This window comes from Rutilus rutilus (assembly GCF_951802725.1).
Source record: "Rutilus rutilus genome assembly, chromosome: 14".
Classification (NCBI taxonomy): Eukaryota; Metazoa; Chordata; class Actinopteri; order Cypriniformes; family Leuciscidae; genus Rutilus; species Rutilus rutilus.
Window position 1 is genome coordinate 22,530,296 of NC_140219.1, and position 22,450 is coordinate 22,552,745.

At 38.1% G+C, this 22,450-nt stretch overlaps 1 protein-coding gene across 1 annotated transcript; it reads left to right on the top strand.

Moving 5' to 3' along the window:
• The first annotated feature begins 476 nt into the window (after positions 1–476).
• Positions 477–9,814, top strand: emx3 (empty spiracles homeobox 3). Its single transcript, XM_084430960.1, has 3 exons — positions 477–1,185; positions 6,945–7,129; positions 8,576–9,814. The coding sequence occupies exons 1-3, from the start codon at positions 837–839 to the stop codon at positions 8,741–8,743; spliced, it is 702 nt and encodes a 233-aa protein (XP_084287086.1). The 5' UTR covers positions 477–836; the 3' UTR covers positions 8,744–9,814.
• The last annotated feature ends 12,636 nt before the right edge of the window (positions 9,815–22,450 follow it).

Below are 22,450 nucleotides of genomic sequence, written 5' to 3' on the forward strand. Positions count from 1 at the left end.
GTAGGCTAATAGGCAAATAATAACCTAAATGAATATCGTGACGTATTATGAGATAAAATAAAAATATTAAACAAAAACTATAAATCCCTTTCACCTGCTTCCGCTTATTTCGCAAAATTAGCCTAAATAAATCAAATAAAAATGATTCAAAAACAACATCAATCACAGTGTAATAAAATTAAACAAGTTGTAATGTAAAGCAACCTGCTGATCACTAAGCCATCAGAAAGATTCAGTTTTGAAGCTTCAAAACATTTTAAATGTATAACCTTCATAGATTCTGTTCTGACACATCCGTTTATGTGTTGTTGAACTCTCTCTGGTCAAATAGCCTGAAAAATTTCTTTACACAACACAAAATGGCTGTAATTGAGTGCGAGTGCGCCGCTCGCCGATCTGCGCATGCGCAGCACACCTCGCTGTCGGAGCTCCGAGAGAGCAGGTATTGAAGTTGGCTCATCATGACAAGCGCTGGCGCACAAGCTGACGGATCATCGATCACAAGAGCTCGCAGCGATCTGACTGCATCGGAGCTGATGCCTGCTTCACATGCTCGAGGTTTGCTCTGACAAGCACATGCATGAGATGAGATCTGAATGACTTTAAACACAACTGGTGACAGAAACTCACACGTCTATTTGCAGTTATTGGAAGTGGATTGCAACCCACGAAATTGAAGGAGCCAAAGGAACCGTATGAAGTTATGGATTGTAGAGGGACTATATAAATATTGTCTTTTTGACTTTTTTTAGACGTGGGTTCATCATCGGTTGACTTCCTTTTCGATTTTTTTTTTTGTGCATTTAATTGAGTATTTTTTTTATAGCCCAATCACAATGTTCCAGCACAATAAGAAGTGCTTCACTATTGAATCTCTTGTGGGTAAAGACTCCAATTCATCAAGTGCCGCTGCGGATGAGCCCATCAGACCCACTGCTCTGAGGTTCTCTGAATCCATCCATCCTTCCCCCTTTGGGAGCTGCTTCCAGAACTCAGGCAGGACACTGTACAGCAGCAGCCCAGAGATGATGTTCACAGACCCGGCCACTCATTCCACCAACTCCGGGCTGTCTCTGCGTCACCTCCAGATCCCCACACAGCCCTTCTTCAGCCCTCACCATAGGGACACCCTCAACTTCTACCCGTGGGTGTTGAGGAACAGATATCTGGGACATCGATTCCAAGGTAAAGATAGCTTCTGGGATGTTGAGAGATGGAGTGAGAGATTGAAGTGGGGCCCATGAAGTTAAGAAAAGCTTATTAACTACAAAAAGATTGAAAAGATTTAGCCTATGCGGTAGGCTAGTCAAGGTTTTCAGAAGCTCTTGCATGGCCTATATTGATTTAATGTTTTATTTCAAAATTGTTATATATGGCGATGCGATAAATAGGCTTACCTCTCATCTGAATATTAGGCTATCCTATTTTTATAAACATATCGATTTAAAATAAAAATAAAAAGGACTCATGAGAAAATTATGCCGTGCAACTCGTGTTAGTCTGTTTAAAAATGGTTTGACTTTAAATTAGATGAATTTGACCAAATTACCAATAAACGTGAATTGCTAAATAATTTTGTAGTCGTCGTAACATTATGAAAGACCGCTAATTTATTTCGATCACATAGAAGAACGTTGTTCGATACAAAAAAAAATTCTGTTTGTTTGAAACATTTTTAGCTCTCATTGTGTATTATAATATAAATAATTCCTTATTAAAGATAATTAAGATAAAGATAATAAAGATTATTGTCACAGTTTTCAGAAGCATATACATTTATATTAATGATATAGGCCTAAAATAAATGTAGGCTGTTAATTAGGCTTTTACTTAAATTATACTTTCATCTATACGTTCCATCGTTTAGGATCATTTTAACACTATAAATATAGTCGAAAAAAACGAAAGTACCCTACACTATTTTACTGTTATTTGAATAATTTTTATTTAAATATTTAAATATTTGTTTGTGTATCTTCTTAAAGATGCACCGTATTTCTACGTCGTTTCCGTTTTCCTTTTTAAATGTACGATATACATAATCTATTTCAATAATTATATTAAGCCTACACTATTGTGGGTTGACGAATATTTTTATGAGGTAGTCGAAGTGCTACATGCAACATCTTTCTTTTACATTTGGGATTCTTCCACAGAGTAAACACATTTGTTATTATAAGGCTCATAAACATTTACAGCTCTTAAAATTACCATAATAATGCAAACACTGTTAATGACATATGTTAGCTTTTAAAACAATTATTTGGACAAGCACTTTACCTCATGGATTTAATAGGCAGCTCTTGTAAAAAAAAAAAAAAAAAACAGCCTTGAAATGTTTGTTCCTTTAAGAGCTTTATTTTACTTTGATAAAAAAAAATAAAAAAAAATCACCATCTTTGTGAGATGAATGTTTCTTCAAACTTCTTTATTATTATTATTATTATTATTATTATTATTATTATTAAAAATCAAATACAAGAATATTTGATTGATTTGATAGTCCTGTTTGCAGAGTCCTTTAAAAAGTGTAATGGATACTAGGAGGTCCTATTTACCAGGCAATTTGTTAAAGCTGCGATCAGTAGCCCTGGCCGGTCTGACTTATTGCCTGCTTGGAGGGCTGTGATGAGAAGCCCAGACACATTTGCTGTTATAGGGTCCTGAGCTGGACCGCAGTCCTCGAGGGCATTGCTCAGGTAATTGGTGGAAGTCAGAGGTTGTTGTCACTATTACTCAGATCCGGGGTTCAGATAGAGCCTCTTTGTTTACACACACAGCCGATCCACTCACTGATGGTGTCCAATAACCTAGAAAACTACTGTTTAGACAAGACTAAATGCAGCCGTGGGGATTGGGTGGGAACGGATCACCTATCGAGGAGAGTGTCAGTGCTAATGTGTCCATGGGTTTTAACTCTAGCACTTCCTGAATGGGAAAAGAGATGCGTCCACGTCCTCGGATCCGTCATGCGGGACAAGGTAAACAGGATCCCAGACCGGCCTGCTGTTGTACATGAGCAGGGTTTCGTGTTATGGTCACGATTCACAGACTGTGACAGTGGCACTGATGCATTTTTCTGAGATTTGTGCGCTCTCAGGTTACAATAAAAATCTGTGAGGTTCCAGATGTATGAACAGGGTCATCATCAGCAGACTGGATTGTCTTTCTTTAGAGGCCGCATTCCAAAGCATAATGTAATAATATGAGAACATTGTAATAATAATGTAATAATATAATAATAATAGCAGATATATATATATATATATATATATATATATATATTTAGGGGTGTGACGATACCCTTATGTCACAATACTGAACTCACGATACAATAGTATTGCGATACTCCCAGACAAATGCTAAAAGGTTAAAAATTATTTTAGACGAATATGCTTACACTCTGTCACTGACTAGATATATTTAAAATAGTGTTGGCCGCTTTTTACTGGTAACAAAAGACATTTGGCATTATCAGGAGGACCCACAAATATTCCCCCATTGCTCTAATATAATGATACATTATATTTAACATTATATATGTAGTACTGACACTAAAACTTTGTAAACTTTCATAATTTTCATTTTGGGTGAACTATACACAATACAGATTTTCACTATCCACGATAGTTTTTGTATTTTGTATAGTGATATATATACACACGATATATTGTTACACACCTTATACATATATACATATATATATATATATATATATATATATATATATATATATATATATATAAAACACTGTTTATACATCTATAGGCCTATATATATATATATGTGTGTTATCAGCAGACTTTTAATAATATTGATAGATTGATTGATTGTCTTTCTTTAGAGGCCGCATTCCAAAGCATATTATAATAAAAAAATATTGTAACAATGTAATAATAATGTAATGATATAATAATAGCAGTTAAGTTACACACACACACACACACACACACACATATATATATATATATATATATATATATATATATATATATATATATGTATATATATATATATATATATATATATGTATATATATATATATATATATATATAAACAGTGTTATCAGCAGACTTTTAAAACTATTGATAGAATGATTTATTGTCTTTCTTTAGAGGCCGCATTCCTAAGCATATTATAATAAAAAAATATTGTAACAATGTAATAATAATGTAATAATATAATAATAGCAGTTAAGTTATACACACACACACACACACACACACACACACACATATATATATATATATATATATATATATATATATATATATAAACAATGTTATCAGCAGACTTTTAAAAATATTGATAGAATGATTTATTGTCTTTCTTTTGAGGCCTCATTCCAAAGCTTACATAACAATGTAATAATATAGTAACAATAATAGCAGATAATAACAGTTCAATCTTTTGAAAAAATATATATATATATAACTTTTTTCCCCCCAAAATTGCTTGGAAAACATTGAATCAAAATGTCAGGGAGGCGGCGTAACGGGGAACACTCATTCTGTAGAGACCAAAGGGTACAGTCTCTTTCTTTCCCACTATAGTCCACCCTTCTCCCTGCCTCTAATGAGAACGGCACTGACAAGACCAAGCTTGTTTGTGCCAAGGGAATGGTAGTAAAGCTGATCTGGGTGCCATCTGGTTCCCTTTTCCTCGTGTTGGGGGCTTTCTTGCCGTGGATAGGCCAGTGTGTGTTTGAGTCCAAACCCCCGGAGGGTCTCCCAGCTCTTCAGGAGGCTTGAGTCTCTGTCAGTGTTCTGGCCTGCTAGTCTGATCCACCACCTCTCTCGAGAGACACGGAGGTGATGCCACACATGCTGATGATGCCAGGGCCGAGAGCACTGAGCGTACAGCGAAATAAGATTTCGCTTTGATTGGAAAGTTTCGAAAAGTTGCCACTATAACACTGAGTATTCGGTTTCGGTTGGTTGGCGCTCAGTGCACCTTGAGGAAGGTTTAAGGAGGGCTTTTCAACACCTTCAAACCGCGTAGAACTCATTATTTACATTCTTCCGCCCTGCTCCCCTCAGTTTTGCACGGAGATGTCTCCATTGTTTTTGCCTCTGGTGTTCAAAGCGTTTTCAGCGCACCAGCTGAAAGCAGTTGTCAATGACAGTGCTGGGACAGAAAATATGCACCTTTTAGTAAAATAGAAGTAAAGTGCAAACATTATTAGGACCTTTGGGAAGTCTCTGCTAATGGAGGCTTGCAACAGCGACCATTACGAACTAGTCATTCTGTGCACGCAAACAAACATGTTGCAACTGTCTTTTCTGCAGTGGGATGCCTAGAAATGTGTGTATATGAAGCATCGCTGTGTGTTTGAGGCTGAGAGGAGAAGTTGCTTCTCTGTGATGGCTTAATGCTCGTCTGAAAGGAGTCAGTTCAAAGCCATTGTCTGCAGATAAAGGCTCGGTTTCGGAGTTTTTAAAAGACTTAAAGTCCGAACAGCCTCATGCTAATCCTCTTTTCATCTTCTGGTGATGCTATTAGTGAGCTTTTGTGCTCAGAATTGGTGCATCGTTGTGCTTTCTTTGATGATCAGTGTTAAAAACGTCAATGTGTTCTGTGCACACTGAACTCTTATAGATTTAGATTAAATTCGTTTATCTAAATTTGTGGTTTAGAGGATTTAGTCAGCCTTTGGAATTGTGAAAGTATTTCTGGGTGGCTGAATATATTAATGCATTAATATGCTTTTAGCAGTTGCCACTGATGTTTTCAGCAGCTTCACGGCCTACGTGTGGGCATGCACCAACCGCATTCATAAACCCAGGCGAATCGCATGCTCAGAAAAAGTCGTTATTGAAGCAAACGTTTGCATGTTACCGATGCACATTTGCGGTTGCACACCTGATGCGAACGTTGAAACCTTTTGGTTATTTTTTCATTGACAAAAGATCATGGTCTGTCACTTCTGTCCTCCCTGTAACCGCTCAATTTTGTTTATACGTGATTGCGGTCATCACATTTCTGAAGATTCTTTCAAGCATAGCTCTCCAAACACTAAAGTGGTCACATAAATTACACATCCATTTGTTTATGAAAAATGTTTTTCTCTCTTTGTGTGTTCGCAATAAACGGCACACGTACCCTGCCCTCCAGATGTTGTCTGGGGTCGAGCGAAGATCACGTTTGCTCTGATACTGATGGGGACAAAATTTTACTATTGCCTCACGTTGAATATAATCAGACCAAATGTAAGGGATTTAGATTTGCTTAACTGACAATTAACATATTCATCACAAATGTTTTTGCATCTATTCAACCATGGATGTCTATTTATTTTTTAGCAGCCTTGCATTTGTATGAAAATCAGGGTAATGCCATATATTATGAGGGCCGAAGGTTAAAGACTCGTCTTTGAATGCACAGAGAGCTGTCTGGGTGTACAGACGTTCGGTTGGCATGAATGATGCGGTGTGAACACACTTTACATCAGCCGTGTCTGGAACTGACCTGGAATTATTCAAATCAACTCATGTGGCTCAATTAAGACATGCAATCCTGTGCTTAGTGTCAGCATTGCTATGCTATCTAAAGCACTTATTTTGTATAAAAGCATAATATGCTTTGGATAATCGGGATAATAATTGGATAAGCTCTGGATAATCGATCTGCTAAATGAAGAAACGTCAACATAATGGCTACCATTTTTATGAATTCACATCACTTCATTTTGTAATCCCACACACTTCAAAAAGGAAAAAAACAATCCAATGATGTTATTAGGATTTCAACAGCACGATACTTCAAATTTAAACATATTTGACATATTTGGCGCATAAGTCACAGTTTAAAATCTTCAAAATGTACACATTTCCCTTGTGTTTTTGTTGTGAAAGTTTTCGTTTATTCATTTTAAATCCCACTATAAAAGTATCCACTGGGCTAATTGACACGCACTTTTTATTCCCCTGCTTCTTGTCTCCAGGTGACGACGGCGGCCCGGAAAACCTGCTGCTACACGGGCCTTTCTCTCGCAAGCCCAAGCGCATCCGCACGGCCTTCTCCCCGTCGCAGCTGCTCCGGCTGGAACGTGCCTTTGAGAAGAACCATTACGTGGTGGGAGCCGAGCGCAAGCAGTTAGCCAACGGGCTGTGCCTGACAGAGACACAGGTAAGGAGGCAGAGGCGTCAGGGTCCGTCCCTTCAGCATTCCACCGCACACACACACACACACACACACACTGCTAACGGCATCGGATGTGAACACGCATTTACTCATCTAGTTTCCTCACAGGACGGAAGTAATTCATCATTCATTGCCTTGGGATAGGCCGTATAAATTCCAAAGCATGTATACAACATGCATTTATTGGTTATTTTCACAATCGGCTCATTGAGCAATGCCTGATGTGACACACGGAGGGGTTCAAAAGTCTGAGGCACCACTGAAAATCGGGGAATACAAATCTGAACGTGGAAAGAAATGGAATAATAAAAAAAATCAATCAAATAAATAAAAAAACATTTTTATAAGAAACTTATTTTAGACTTTTGGACACCTGCTACACTGTAAAAAATGATATGATCAGTAAGTTATGACAACATTTGTTTTTACATTGCTTTAACTCATCAAAATAAGTTAAGCAGTTTTCAAATTCGTTTATAAGTTAAACAAGATTCAACTCTTTTTTTTAAAGTGAGTTTAATGTAATTTAAGTTGAAGTGACTTAAACATCCAAGTTGATTGTACTTAAAAACTTTTTTTACAGGTTATATGAATCTTTTTATCTAAATTCAAAAGATTCATATATGAATCTTTTATAATGAGTTATTTTGTTACTTTTGTTTTGGATGTTTTTTATACGGATACATTTTTAAATTAAAAATATAATTTTTTCATAAATTTTAATTCAAATGTTCAAAATTTAGGGCATATTTATTTAATTATAAAAATGCATTTTCACTTGTGGTTTTAGACTTTTTAATGAACCTTTTTAATTAGTTATTACGTTTTTGCAGCGACTTTTATTTGGTATGTTTTTTTTGTTTGTTTTTTACATATTCTAATGCATAAAAAAAAAAGAAAAAGTTTCGTTCAAATGTTCATACTGATAATATAATTTGTAATGACCTTTATTAAATTATAGTAAATTATAATAAATTATTAGTGGTTTCAGACTTTTGGACACCTTCTGTAAACCTTTGCAATTAGTCATTTTGTTTTTACAGTTACTTTTATTTTGGATGTTTGCTTTTTCTTTTTATCCGTGTCAAGCACACATAGTTAGAATATGTTTTCACATATCGTGCAATCACAATACATTATTTCCTCACCAGATTACGTCAACAACAATCCTATCTCACATGAGCTGCAGGCATAAGCATGTTTTTAAAAGGCATAATAATGTGCCGCCAAAGTATTTTAATAGCAAACACGGTATGGGGAAGATATGCTTTATAACTTTCTTTAATAAACATGTTCAAACATGCATTTTAAAAACATATTAATTAATATATACTATCTATTATTAGCTATATATGAATTATATGTAACTATTTGGCTGTGGCTAGATAAGCTGATATACTGAAATGGCCTCTCTTTCTCATTCTTGTTCAGGTGAAAGTCTGGTTCCAGAACAGAAGGACCAAGCACAAGAGACAGAAGCTGGAGGAAGAGTCACCAGAGTCGCAGCAGAAGAGGAAGGGCAGTCAACATGTGAGCCGCTGGAGGGTGGCCACGCAACAGGGCAGCTCTGAGGACATTGACGTCATTTCAGAAGACTGATGTCGTGCGGCTGCGTTATCTCTGGTAATAAACATCAGTCATGTTGACGGATCTCTGCCACACAAAAAAAGAACAAGATTTTTCAGACGGACGGCGTCATGAATTGAACTTGGTGTGTAAACTAAGGAACTGAGTCACAGTCGACTGCCACCGACTTCTGATCGTGCACAACGGAGCAAAGGACGTCAGCAACTGCTCAGAGAGACTTGACTGTAAAAGACTTCTGTATGCAATACACATGGACCTCTTTATTTTGGATCACATTCCGTGACTTTTTTGTACGCTTTTTTGTGTGTGTGTGTAAGTTTTCACTTCTCTCTTGCTCCTTTGTTATCAGTCAGAACATTTCCATCATAAAGAAGTATACTGGATGACGAAAGTAATAATAAAAGAACACCTTAATGAATAGATTGATCAATGTTTTGTAGTGTTAAATTGATTTAGAGATTCAATGCCCACAGTCTAACACCAATAGGTCGATCCAGTCTGTGAATGAAAAATCACACATAGATGTACTTCTAAAAAAAAAAATGGATGTGCGTATTTTATACAATGTCATTCTTTTACGAACCAGGCAAACGCTTCAAATTTAAAGCGACAAAAATCAGTCAGATATCCATTTGAAATGGTTCTATTTATTCTGAGCGAGTGAACTTTTCTATGCATTTGAGCTCCAAACCCAAAATTGTATTTTGTGTTTTACATCTGGGTTAAAGCTTATTGAAGATTTTACATGTATCGTGTGAGAATTATTTTTCTTTCATGTTTGTTACCACAACGGCTCTTGAACTGAGATCAAATATCAGCGAACTAGAGAAGCTTAGGAATTGTTTGAATTTCTTTCTTTACTCAATTAAATACGAGGGAAAAAAAAAATGCAGTCTAACCTCTAAGACCCAGAATGGTTTGTAGCACTTCATAGATGTTTGTTTTTTTGGGGGTTTTCTTTAAGGTGATAAGCACTCACTGTAACCCCATTCGTTTGTCTTCATTGTTCTGGAATCTTTTGGTATGTGTGTGTTTTAACTTTTTTTTTTTCTGCAGACTATTAGATAATAAAAAACCTTAACTTAAAGACTGTTTGGGAATTATTTATCCTTTGTTATTATGCTCTAAGCTGGTCATTTAGCAGTGAAGCTTTTGCATTCCTGAGGAGCCACAGCTTAATTGGTTCAGTTACATAAAACAGACAGGTGTCATTATAAAGAAATCCCTCCAAAAATAGTGTACTTACATGCTCACTGAACATATAAGTGCTTGAAAGTGAACAAACATCCCCACCTTTGGATTTACATGTGCAAACAGTGTCACGCCAAAACCTGTGCAAAACAGCACTGTATCAAACACCATTACCTTCGCTGGGCTGTGGAAACACTTATAAATATGTTTCTGAGTTGATTTAATTTGTGTTTTGTATCATTTAACTGTTCGCTTACAGTTCGCATCTCATCAGCTGGCTCAATAAAATAACTTTATAGATAATGCTGATTTGACACTCAAGAAACAGTTTTTGTGGAAACCATGATACACAAATAAAATTCAAGAAAGAAAGAAATTAATACTTTTATTCAGCAAAGATGCATTAAATTATAAGTAACAGTAGTGTCTATTTCAAATAAATGCTGGTCTTTTGATCTTTCTATTCATCAAATAATCCTGATTTTTTTTTTTTTATCAGCGTTTCCACAAAAACATTAAGCGGTATAACTGGTTTAAACATTTATATTAATAATAGGAAATGTTTCTTGAGCATTTTAAACATATATTTAACCTCCTCAGACCCGAGCTTTGGTTTGGCGTGCATTTTAGATTTCTTCTAGCTTTTTGGGGTTAGGAGGGGACCAATATATATAATAACCAGAATTTATCTTTGAACATGAAGCACTTTTTGAAAAAAATGATGTCCACATATGTGGACACTGGGTCTGAATTCACAGAAAAAAATCAATACACCATTGTGTAACAAAGTGCAAATCTCTTTTATTTACAGCCTGTGCCTGAACATTTTTCGTTGTTACTCTTGTATAACTTCTGAACATACATACATACATCTTCCGCTTATCTGGGGCCAGGTCGCAGGGGCAGCAGTCTAAGCAGAGATGCCCAGACTTCCCTCTCTCTAGACACTTCGTCCGGCTCTTCCAGGGGGACACCGAGGCGTTCCCAGGCCAGCCGGGAGACATAGTCTCTCCAGCGTGTCCTAGGTCTTCCCCGGGGTCTCCTCCCGGTGGGACGTTCCCGGAACACCTCCCCAGGAAGGCGTCCAGGAGGCATCCGGAACAGATGCCCGAGCCACCTCAGCTGGCCCCTCTCGATGTGGAGGAGCAGCGGCTCTACTCTGAGCTCCTCCGGAGTGACCGAGCTTCTCACCCTATCTCTATGGGATCGCCCAGCCACCCTGCAGAGAAAGCTCATTTCGGCCACTTGTATCCGGGATCTTGTCTTTTCGGTCATGACCCACAGCTCAGCCCAGGTGAGTTGGAAAATTTATCCGGGGCCCCACCCTGGAGCCAGGCCCGGGGTGGGGCTCGTATGAGAGCGCCTGGTGGCCAGGCCTCCCCCATGGTGTCCGGCCGGGCTCAGCCCGAAGAAGCGACGTGGGGCTGCCCTCCCGTGGGCTCACCACCCGTAGGTGGGACTGTAAGGGGCCGGTGCTTAGAGGATCGGGCGGCAGTCGAAGGCGGGGGCTTCGACGACCTGATCCCTGGACCCTGGAGGGGTGCTGGATAGCGCTCTGACTGGGGACTCCATCGTTCTACTTGGGGACTTCAACGCCCACGTGGGCAGCGACAGTGACACCTGGAGGGGCGTGATTGGGAGGAATGGCCCCCCTGATCTGAACCCGAGCGGGCTAGTCACAGTTTGTCCATAAGGAACACCATGTTCAAGCATAAGGGTGTCCATCAGTGCACGTGGCACCAGGACACCCTAGGCCGGAGGTCGATGATCGACTTTGTGACTTTGTGGACGTTTCATCTGGCCTCTGGCTGTATATCTTGGACACTCGGTGAAGAGAGGGGCGGAGCTGTCAACTGATCACCACTTCTGAACATTGATATGGAAAAACAAAATTTATAAAAAACATATCCAAAAAAAATAAATAGAAAATTTGCTTTCTTTTTTGTAACACTCCAAAACTTCAACTTCTCCAAACTAGGAATGTTATTTTTATTTGTGTGTGTGTGCACGCTCGATCGCAGTGAGCAAGAATGTGTGTGTGTGTGTGTGTGTGTGTGTGTGTGTGTGTGTGTGTGTGTGTGTGTGTGTGTGTGTGTGCGCACGCGATCGTGAATGGGCAAGAGAGAGTGTCTGTGTGTGCGATCGCGAGTGATCAAGAGAGTGTGTGTGTGTGTGTGTGTGTGTGTGTGTGCGCGCGCGCGCGCACGCGACCGTGAATGGGCAAGAGAGAGTGTCTGTGTGTGCGATCGCGAGTGATCAAGAGAGTGTGTGTGTGTGTGCGCGCGCACGCGATCGTGAATGGGCAAGAGAGAGTGTTTGTGTGTGCGATCGCGAGTGATCAAGAGAGTGTGTGTATGTTCGCGCACGCGATCGTGAATGGGCAAGAGAGAGTGTCTGTGTGTGCGATCGCGAGTGATCAAGAGAGAGTGTGTGTGTGTGTGTGTGTGTGTGTGTGTGTGTGTGTGTGTGCACGCGCGCCACGAAGCTCGCAAGTTGTGCAACTACAAATTGTCTTTTTTTTGCTAAAATTCTTATACAGTTTCATCGAAGTTAAGTCCCAATGTCCACATATGTGGACATTAAGTTTAGCAGCCTAGTAAATCTTTCCTGTTACAAAAGTTTGTCAAATGTGCATGCCATTTTAATCATACAACACTATTATGCATAACTTAACAAGAATCAACGATGAAATGTTATTAAATTTTTTACCTTGTGGGCGTTTTGGTCTGATGTGGCTGCGTGACATTTCGCCTCTTTTCTCCGCCATCTTGAAATTATTTATGTTACATTTTTTTTTCTCCTGACACCACCAGATGGCAGTATAAGTGTCCATGTTTGTGAAAAACCAGTTCCAGTTACACAGAATTAAGTATTAAGCTGCACACAGCCAAAAATGTGGTGTCCACGTATGTGGACACGGGGACTGAGGAGGTTAAATATGATTATTTTAAATGGTAATAATAGCCTATTTCACAATATTTAAGTTTTACTGTGTTTTTATCAAATAAATGCAGCCTTGATGAGCAAAAAAAAAAAAACATAAAAAATCAGTAGTACACACACACACACACACACATATATATATATATTATGTGTATTTCAGTCAGCTGAAAAGGCATCCATGTCACCTTTTTGTACTGTGATTTACACCAGCTAATCCTTAAGGGCCTGAGTGACAGAAATGTATTAAATTTGCATATCTGCATGACCTTGGATGTAAATACATAGCCTCATTATCAGTCGCAATGCCTATAAACTGTGAAAAATAATATAAGAACAATCTATTCATATTATCTTTCATTGAAGAAGTCCCCAGGAAACAACACTTCTGAAACACACAGCAAGAAAAACAAAACATATTTATACGCCACAACACTTCAGACAGATAGGCTTCGTTTAAACACCCACTCCATTAAAAAACATAAGACTGTTTCTATCTTGCAGATTCTGTTTCAGATAGGCAGCTTAGTTCTGTGAGCGTATCAAAACAAAATAAAATTGAGAACAACGAATGTATAACCTCCCGATACATCATTTTGTGTGGGTAGTCAAACTTCACCAATGTAACATAGCCACCGAAGTCGCAGTGTTTGTGTATGCAAAATTACCACTCTCAGTCTGTATGAGTAATGATCGCACAGACAGGACGCTATCAGTGTTAATGATGATAAATAGAAGGTTGAGCTAACTCAGAAGTGATTTTATCACAGATATGATGCAACATATGTGAATTACTGACAATCACACAAGCCTAATTCTCAATAATGTGTGTAAAATAGTTTTGACTGACTGATTGCTTCACTGTTGGAGTCACAGTTTATGATGAAGCAACAATATCCGAATATCCTTCTGTGTCAAAGCACATTGCTTTAAACAAATGCTCATTAATCTTTTGAGGGCTAATGCTACTTACAAATATTTCCGGCGACTAGCTACCTGCCCCCATGTTGTTGCCATGGATATGAAGAGGTGTAAACAAAAGAACAGATGGTTGAAAGCATGTAGGTGTAGAGAGCAGTCTGTGATGTTTCCCAACTATGTTAAGTGAAATAATTCATCTAACTCACAGTAATTTGATCTGGACCGATGCCAAGCGGAGAGTGGGCTACTGATTTGGCTTCATCAAGTTAATCAAAACTAGTGCTGCTTCTTATTTATCCTACAAACCAAGTTTGTCTAACCAATGACAAAGTTATCCAACATAAATTGTATGTGAAATGTTGCTATAATTCAACTGAAAGCTTTGCTCATTGCTTTTAATTCTCTTTCTTATAAATGTTGAAAACAAACTTGGTCAGTGATTGCAATTTATAATACAATTACTTTGATAAACAGGCTAAATATACAGCAGGTATATTTATGAATTTGCAGTACTTTTATTTATTTCTATAACTTTTTATCATTTATTGCATTTAATGAAACGTATCATTTAAATTATGTTCAAAAGTTTGCGGTCAGTACGATTTTTTAAAATGTTTTTTGAAAGAATTAAGTCCCTTATGCGTAAAAGAATTGTATGATCAATAAGTTATGACGACATTTTAAATTGCTTTAACTCATCCTTTTTTTTCTTTTTTTTTTAAGTTCAAGATTCAACCCCTTTTTTATGTCAGTTTAATGTAATTTAAGTAGAAATGACTTAAACATCCAAGTTGATCGTAGGCTACTTAAAAATGTAAGGCATCAACTTTTTTTTACAGTGAGGGCTGAATTTATTTGAGCAAAAATACTTTAAAAACTGTAAAATTGTGAAATATTATTAGTATTTAAAATAACTGTTTTCTTTTCAAATGTAATTTATTCCTGTGATGCCACGCTGTATTTTCAGCATCATTACTCCAGTCTTTAGAGTCACGTGATCCTTCAGAAATCATTCTAATACGCTGATTTGCTGCTCAAGAACGTTTTATCTTTTTTATGTGAGATAAATAAATATTTTTGTGGAGACTGTGATCATTTTCAGTATTCTTTGATGAAAACAAGCTAATAAAAGTTTACTACAAGCATTAATAAGAGATTTTTAGGAAAAATCTGTGTAGCCCCGCCCCTTAATCGGCGCTGTTGTGTTCAGTCTTCTGGTTTATATTTCCACAGCATAACGGTAAGATCTTGGTTAATTAATGAACCGTTCATATTTGTTATGACACCCGCTTCAAACATTACAGTGCTTATGATAACTTTCGTTAACTCTATAAGTAAACCCACTTCACCAGCTAATAGTGCCATAGAAATGTTAACGTACAGAGTTAACTTACCGCAGCAACGGAAGTTCAATCGCAAAATTCTCAAGATGGCACCGCACACGAGCAAATTTTAAGATATTAATAGACAGTCATGTAATGACAAATGTTGCTGTTGAAATTATTGATTCAAATGTGTTTTCTTTATAAGTTGGTGTAATTTATGATATCTGAGGGTTAAAAAAAAAAAAGATCTAGTTGTTTATCTATCTAACAGTGACTCATCACAGTACCTCAGTGAGGCTAACAATGTCAATGTTCAATTAGGTGTTTTTTTTTTTTTAATTACAAGTATTCATAACATTATCTTAATAACTGTGCACTGCAAATGACTAGCCTAAACGTAACCTTTTTCTATTATTTTATGGGTTGCCATGATTACAAGATCCACTGGAAAATTAAAACATGACGATGCAGGATCCTACTTTAAGATTTATTGCTTTTCCAAGGCAGAATTATTTGATATTATGATGTACAAAAGGCATTATAAAAACGTTGTACGCCCTTGCTGTGTCCAGATGACAGGATAAAAATTCGGTATGTGGGTGGGTATGCTGGATTCGGGGATGTTTAGACTTGAGAAGGGGGAAGTACATGCTACCTGCGTTTGAGTCTATTGTGCAACGTACAGTAGGGAGGGCCATCTCTTCTGCCTATGGGACAATGTCACACAAATGCGCTGATTTATGAACCACATTGACAGCTACTCAATTCCAGCTCTGTTTATTGAAACTGAATACATGTGAAAATGACCTGAAATGTCTTTACTTTTTAACATTTGTTTCTTTTTTTTTAGGGGTGGGGGGTAGATGTGCTGCATGGAATTGCTGCAGCTGATGATACCATGACAAGAAGCAGTGTGATTTACAACACAAATGATATGATAATTGCAGGCTGGCAACTTTCAGGAGCTAGTTAGCCAGTTTTATGGACTGGAAGAGCTTGTTTCCTCTGCTGCCACCTGTTTGGTCTGCAACGACTGGCTGCGGGGCACTTGAGAAAAGGAAAGCAGTCACCCAATTACAGGGTACCGACAGTCAAGTCTAGAAGAGTAATTGATTGGTTTTTGTGAATCAGTGTTAGGAGCTCTAATTAATGCACAATGACTGTTGGCGATCCAAAATCCTTGAGCTAAACCAAGCACGCTCATCAGTGGTTAAATCGATCTTTCAAAAGTAAATTGCTTCTGACTTTGTGCTTGCGCAACAATATTTTGATTGGCCAGGCTTTTTTTGTGTACCCAAAACAGTCAGTGAGAGTTTTCTGTTTTGATTACAAATATCTGAATTATTGCAGACATGCCGCTTTGCTTCTTTGAAAACATACCAGCTTCTTTTGTGAGTGTCTGTGTGTTTGTTAAACACAGAGACAGAGTAATTACACAGAAACATCAGTTAATAGCGTTGAATGGACAAAGGCCGCGAGGCAATCTAAAGAATCATAACAATCATTCAAGTCTTTGGAGATCTTGTGAAAATATGCAATGAAATATGTAGGCACCTTTGTTAATCAGTCAAAAGCTAATTGACCCTTCGCTAAGCCACGCCCGAAAACCGCCACTGGCCAATTGTGGCTTAGCAACCGTAACTAGGCGCGGGAGGTCTGGCAAGCTTTCGAGCGAGGGAAACATGCCGAAGCGTTGTGCGTATGGATTGTGCAAATCTGATACCCGGTATCCTAAAAGTTTGGACGGGGTGGTGGATTTTGTTCCCTTCCCGAAACCTAAAACCCAACGGGAGAAATGCAGGGCGTCATCTTCATTTATATAGCGCTTTTAACAATGTAGATTGTTCCAAAGCAGCTTTACATTGATAATAGGAAATTAAAAGTAAAGTGTTTTGGCTTTATAGCTCTAGAATAAAGTTATTGTCCAGCTCGTGGATCAAGCAGTGTGATTAAAGGCAAGACGGAGGCTCACTGACATAACTTAACGTTACTTAAAAATATATTTCAGCATTTTGTTAATCGACGGCTAAACTAGTAACGTTACCCCAATCCGATCGCGACTCTCCCGGTGTTAGTTCTAGTATAAGTAAAAAAAGGTAGTTAGTAAAAGGAGGGAACATCAGAGGGCTTGCCGGAGATCTCCAAGGAAAAGGTTGGTATGCAAACTTGATCAGTTCATAACAGTAACGTTAGTCACTTATGTGACCCACGACGTGTGAGCTGTAAGTTAGCCTGGCGCACTAAAAATATAAGCGGGAGAATGTTATCATTGCAAAGTGGTCAGGCTAATGTCTTGTGTTTATTCCACAATACTTATGAATAAGCTGTTTGATTTATAAATATTAGATTTTCAAAGTTCACTCACCCTGCTGTGCATGCACATAGCTGTTCCTCAATTTGTGTGTTTCCCATTTGAATGGTCAGCGTATGAGGCGCTGCTGCTTGCGCTGGGACCTAACGATCTAGGCTTTAGCTTCAATTTTGATGACATTATTCTCTAATCGTTTGCATATTATGTCGTGGATATATCCCTCGAATGCACACTGCAGTCCCTTTTGTCTTACTTTCTCAGATTTTCACCTGTTCGCCAAAAATGACTAATTATCTCCTTGGGAATGTCTGAAACCAGTGCATACATACTGTAATAGACGTACCATGCGCAAAAGCTTGACAGGCGTAGCAACAGTAACTAAGGAGGGCGGGGCTTAGCGAAGGGTCAATTACTCATTTAATAGAGGCCTACTTCTTAGTAGGTATATCCTTTGTATTGATAAATGCTCTTAATAAGTATTTGATTATGCATAATCTGAATGTGTAGATGACTTTAAGCAATAGATACAATTTACAGTAGTTTTCCACTAGTAAATATTTCTTTTTTTGCAAATAATAAATATATGGACTGACTTTGTCAGAAATGTTAGTATTTAATACTTGATATTAAAGGGTTAGTTCACCAAAAAAATGAAAATGATCCCATAATTTACTCATCCTCAAGCCATCCTAGGTGTATATGACTTTCTTCTTTCAGCCAAACACAATTGGAGTTATATTAAAAATGTCCTGGCTCTTCCAAGCTTTAGAATGGAAGTGAATAGAGATTTTGAAGCCTAAAAAAGCACATCCATCCATCATAAAAGTAATCTATACGGCTCCAGGGGGTTAATAAAGGCCTTCTGAAGCGAAAAAATATCCATATTTAAAACTTTATAAAATATAATCATATCATATCGGCTTCCGCCGGTAATTGCCGTACACGATTCTAGTTCCGGCGGAACAGTGACCTCTGACCCGGCGTATGACATATGATGTAGGAATAGCGTAACCTTAGGTGAGATTCGACGCCTCTCGTGGTTCAAACAAATATGGCTGAGCAACAAACACAAGCTCCTCTGACATTCCTCTTTAAAAATTCTCATTTTAGACTTCTAATTCTTGACCGGCTGTGTTTCGTTTTGCTCCATCTTCTGCGCTTCCGTGTTCGTCAATACGTCATGCGTCGGGTCAGAGTTCACTCTTTGGCCGGAAGCCAGTGATTATAGTTTATAAAGTTATAAATATGGATTTCCTTTTTTACAAAAACGCATCACATCGCTTCAGAAGACCTTTATTAACCCCGTGGAGCCGTATGGGTTACTTTTATGATAGATGGATGTGCTTTTTTGGACTTCAAAATCTCTGGGAGTTACTATTCACTCCCATTCTAAAGCTTGGAAGAGCCAGCATATTTTTTTATATAACTCCAATTGTGTTTGGCTGAAAGAAGAAAGTCATATAGCTACACATAGGATGGCTTGAGGGTGAGTAAATTATGGGATCATTTTCATTTTTGGGTGAACTAACCCTTGAACATCTCAATTATTGAATAATTATAAAATAATAAAATAAAATAATTTCACACTTGCAATTGTGATATTTCTTAAATATTTCTTTTTCCTGTCCCCATCACTTCCGTCTTGCATTTTTTGTCATTTGAATGGATACACTGTGGGTTTTCTGTGAGCTGTTGCTCCTGTGTTTCATGCGATTCATGTAGAAAATTCAACGCTTGATTCCTTGCAAACAGCTTGAGACACTCTGACGTGTGTGTTAAAAACAGAAAAAGCAGGCCCAGCAGATGACTTTGACTGACAGCTGATAGAATGACACTCATGGCTTTTTGCTTATACCAGAAACAGTTTTGCATGGCTTTCACACAGACCTGTGACTAATTAAGTAAATCAACTTGTGGCCAAAGATGATTGTGCATGCTCAACGTGTGTAAAAATACTGCAATTCTACAGTATCATGCCGGTGATTAATAAACATTGATGAGCGCATTTCTTTCCCTGCCAACGCCTCTCCTCCCAGCTCAGCTATAAAACTGACGTGCGTCCCCATTGGCACTCACCAGACAGCGCGAATCAACACCCGACAGCAGGTTTTCTCCTATGTGATCACGCATCCCCTATTTGTGTTCTAGCACATTACTATTTAAGGGGCCCAGCCTGGTTCTGGGTGCAGAATTATGATGGAAATCAGTGCATCGGCGTCACGGCCATCCGGTTGCTGTGACTATATTTACCAGTTTCTATATTTATGACAGTAAAGAAAGAGACTGACAATTGACTGAGAAGTTTACACTGCATCTAGGGCTGCACGATTTGGGGAAAATGTCATATTGCGATAATTGAGGTCAATATTGCGATTGAGATATGCGATATAATAAACAAATGGTTTCATGAGTCAACTTGCTTGGTTCTCAAGGAAAATAAATGCACACACAGATTAGTGATAATCTGCCTGAAGAAAAAAGTTCTTTAGTCAAGAGCAGTGAGTGTTTTTCTCTGTTCCCTTTGTTCTTTGATTAACTTTAGCGACAGATATAATTAGTGGCTACTGTGTACTGTCCCTTTAAGACCAGCCGCTACCGTCAGAGACGCGGATCTCACACGCGCCTCATTCTCTCACGAGTCACAACTATGGAAGTAAAATAATGTCAAATGTTTTTGAAATAAAAAAGCCTGTTGAATTGCACTACTTGAAAAAAATAGGCATTGCATTAACCATGCTTGCATTTTAATGCATTGTATTTTTAGGGCTTGCATTTTTATGGGCTGAAATTCAGCATGGTTGAATATTGAGTATTTCAATTAAAAACATTTCAAACACATTTTCATTATTAAAAATTCAATAATCCATATTCACCTTTCATATTTCACTTCCAAAATATTCAAACTGTTTAAAAATACAACCTATAATATTCAACAGGCAATTTTCGGTCCATTTTATTTCGCTTTGCAAAAGGATTCAAGCCAAAGGATTAACAGATGCTGCGTTAATTGCGTTAACAGCTCTAATTTGTTTATTTAATATAAAATCGCAGCATTTTGCATCAAATAATCGCGTAGGCTTGACATCGCGATTGCAATATGATTAATCGTGCAGCACTAACTGCATCCTTACACTTCTGTCTGATGGTCATCGTGTGCTGCTGAAAAACTGTTGCTTAGCTCCTAATAATACATTAGGCATATTATTATTGCTTAAAATTACAATGGATATCTTTAGAATTAGAATTAAAACGTTGGTCTCTATCTCCACCTGTGGTTGAACCATACTTTAATGAGTTCACACTTACAAATAAGTTAGATAGAATAAATGGTATGCATGTTTGGCGTGCTGTCCGGGGAGTGCTCCGTGCTCGGATATTGGGCCCGAATCCAGAGTACTCCCCCCGTATTGCTGGTTAGGAAGTAACCAGGCGAGTGTGTGAGGAGACGGGGTGGTGGAGGAATGCTGAAAAACTGTTGAGGAACATTGGTGAGTCAAATGAGTATATAGGTCTCCACTCATGCTGATTGGATAGACATGTTGAGTACTGATTGTTGACAGCTGGTTGGAATGATGTGATAATTGGATCAATTATTTGAACGTGCTCCTCCCGAACTTTGTTAATAAAACATCATTTAAAATGTCACTTGCGGATATTACGTTATTTTTACGCCAGTTGTGTTTCGATACTGCTTGTTTGTGTGGATGAATCCAGTATTTGCGGAATCTCCATTGTGTGATTGCCTTATCTGAGCGGATCTGTTATGTTGCACACCAAGACACCAAAAATGTCCAACAAGGTGTATAAAAAGAAAAAAGACACCTGAGCAAGTATGCTATATGTCTGTTGTTGTGGTTTGGATTTTATTGCACGGACTGGCACAGATTCGATTTTTGAATACAGACTCTATTCGAGGTTTGTTTTTTTCGAAAGGGTGATTCACCAAAGGCCAGTGAAGCTTTCTGTTAGCTGTCCATGTATACAATCCAACTGACTATAATTCAAACAACACTATTTATTGTTGTAGCAACAGGCTACAACCCATACATAGTATAGCCGAACCTTCTTGTGTTTATGGACATGACCTAAACACGCATGGTATTTACCACAAAATCCGACCTACATGGAAACCTTTCACACATGATGACACACATTCTCTGAATATTAGGCCATGTTCACACAGCAACAGAATACAGTTGTCATTATTTGAGTCCTAAATACGGTTATGTTCACACAGTTCAGTTATTTACGAGAGTGACAATCGCATTCTATAACCAAACTCGCACCCATATATTTTCAGGAAGCACAACCACATTCTCAGAAAACCCGTGCTATGAACTGAACCGGAATGGACAAATAGGCCCTGTTTACACATGGTATTAAGATGCGTTTTGGTCGATTGGATCATAAGTGGATGATGCTAAATACAGAGGTGCAAACGGGGTCTAAAACTTTTGAGCTTGTCCACTTTTGACTACTTCTAAAGATAGTCGAAAACGCATTGACTGGATTGCTTTTTTGGTAAAATGCATTCGAACACACGCCTACTGACCTAACGCATAAACATTAAGGGTAAGCGCGTTAAGGGTGATCTTTGGCTGAAGATCCAAGTTTGATTTGAAGATGAAAAATGTACCAAGCACAATGTTCTCTTACCATTCCAGATTTCAAACACTCACAACGTACGGCGGCTTCTTGCGGCTGTCAGAGCAGAAACAAAAGCTGATGCTCTCCGTGTGTTTTTCCATCGTCTCCTTTCACGTTCATATGTATATGTACAAGCTTATTTTGTCCATTTGATCCAAAGATCTGAAAAAAATCCATACATATACCTGCCCATAGAACCTCCCCTTAAAGAAATTATCATAAATACGAGTTTCCTAGGTGAAAATTGGACATGAATGCCCTCTTAAGTTGTATTTACCACTGGGAAGTTCAGGGATAATTTTTTTGATACCTAATGGTGCCTTCACGTGCTATGGTAATTATGGTAAATACCAAAAGCCGACGTGGAAAATGCACGTGAACACC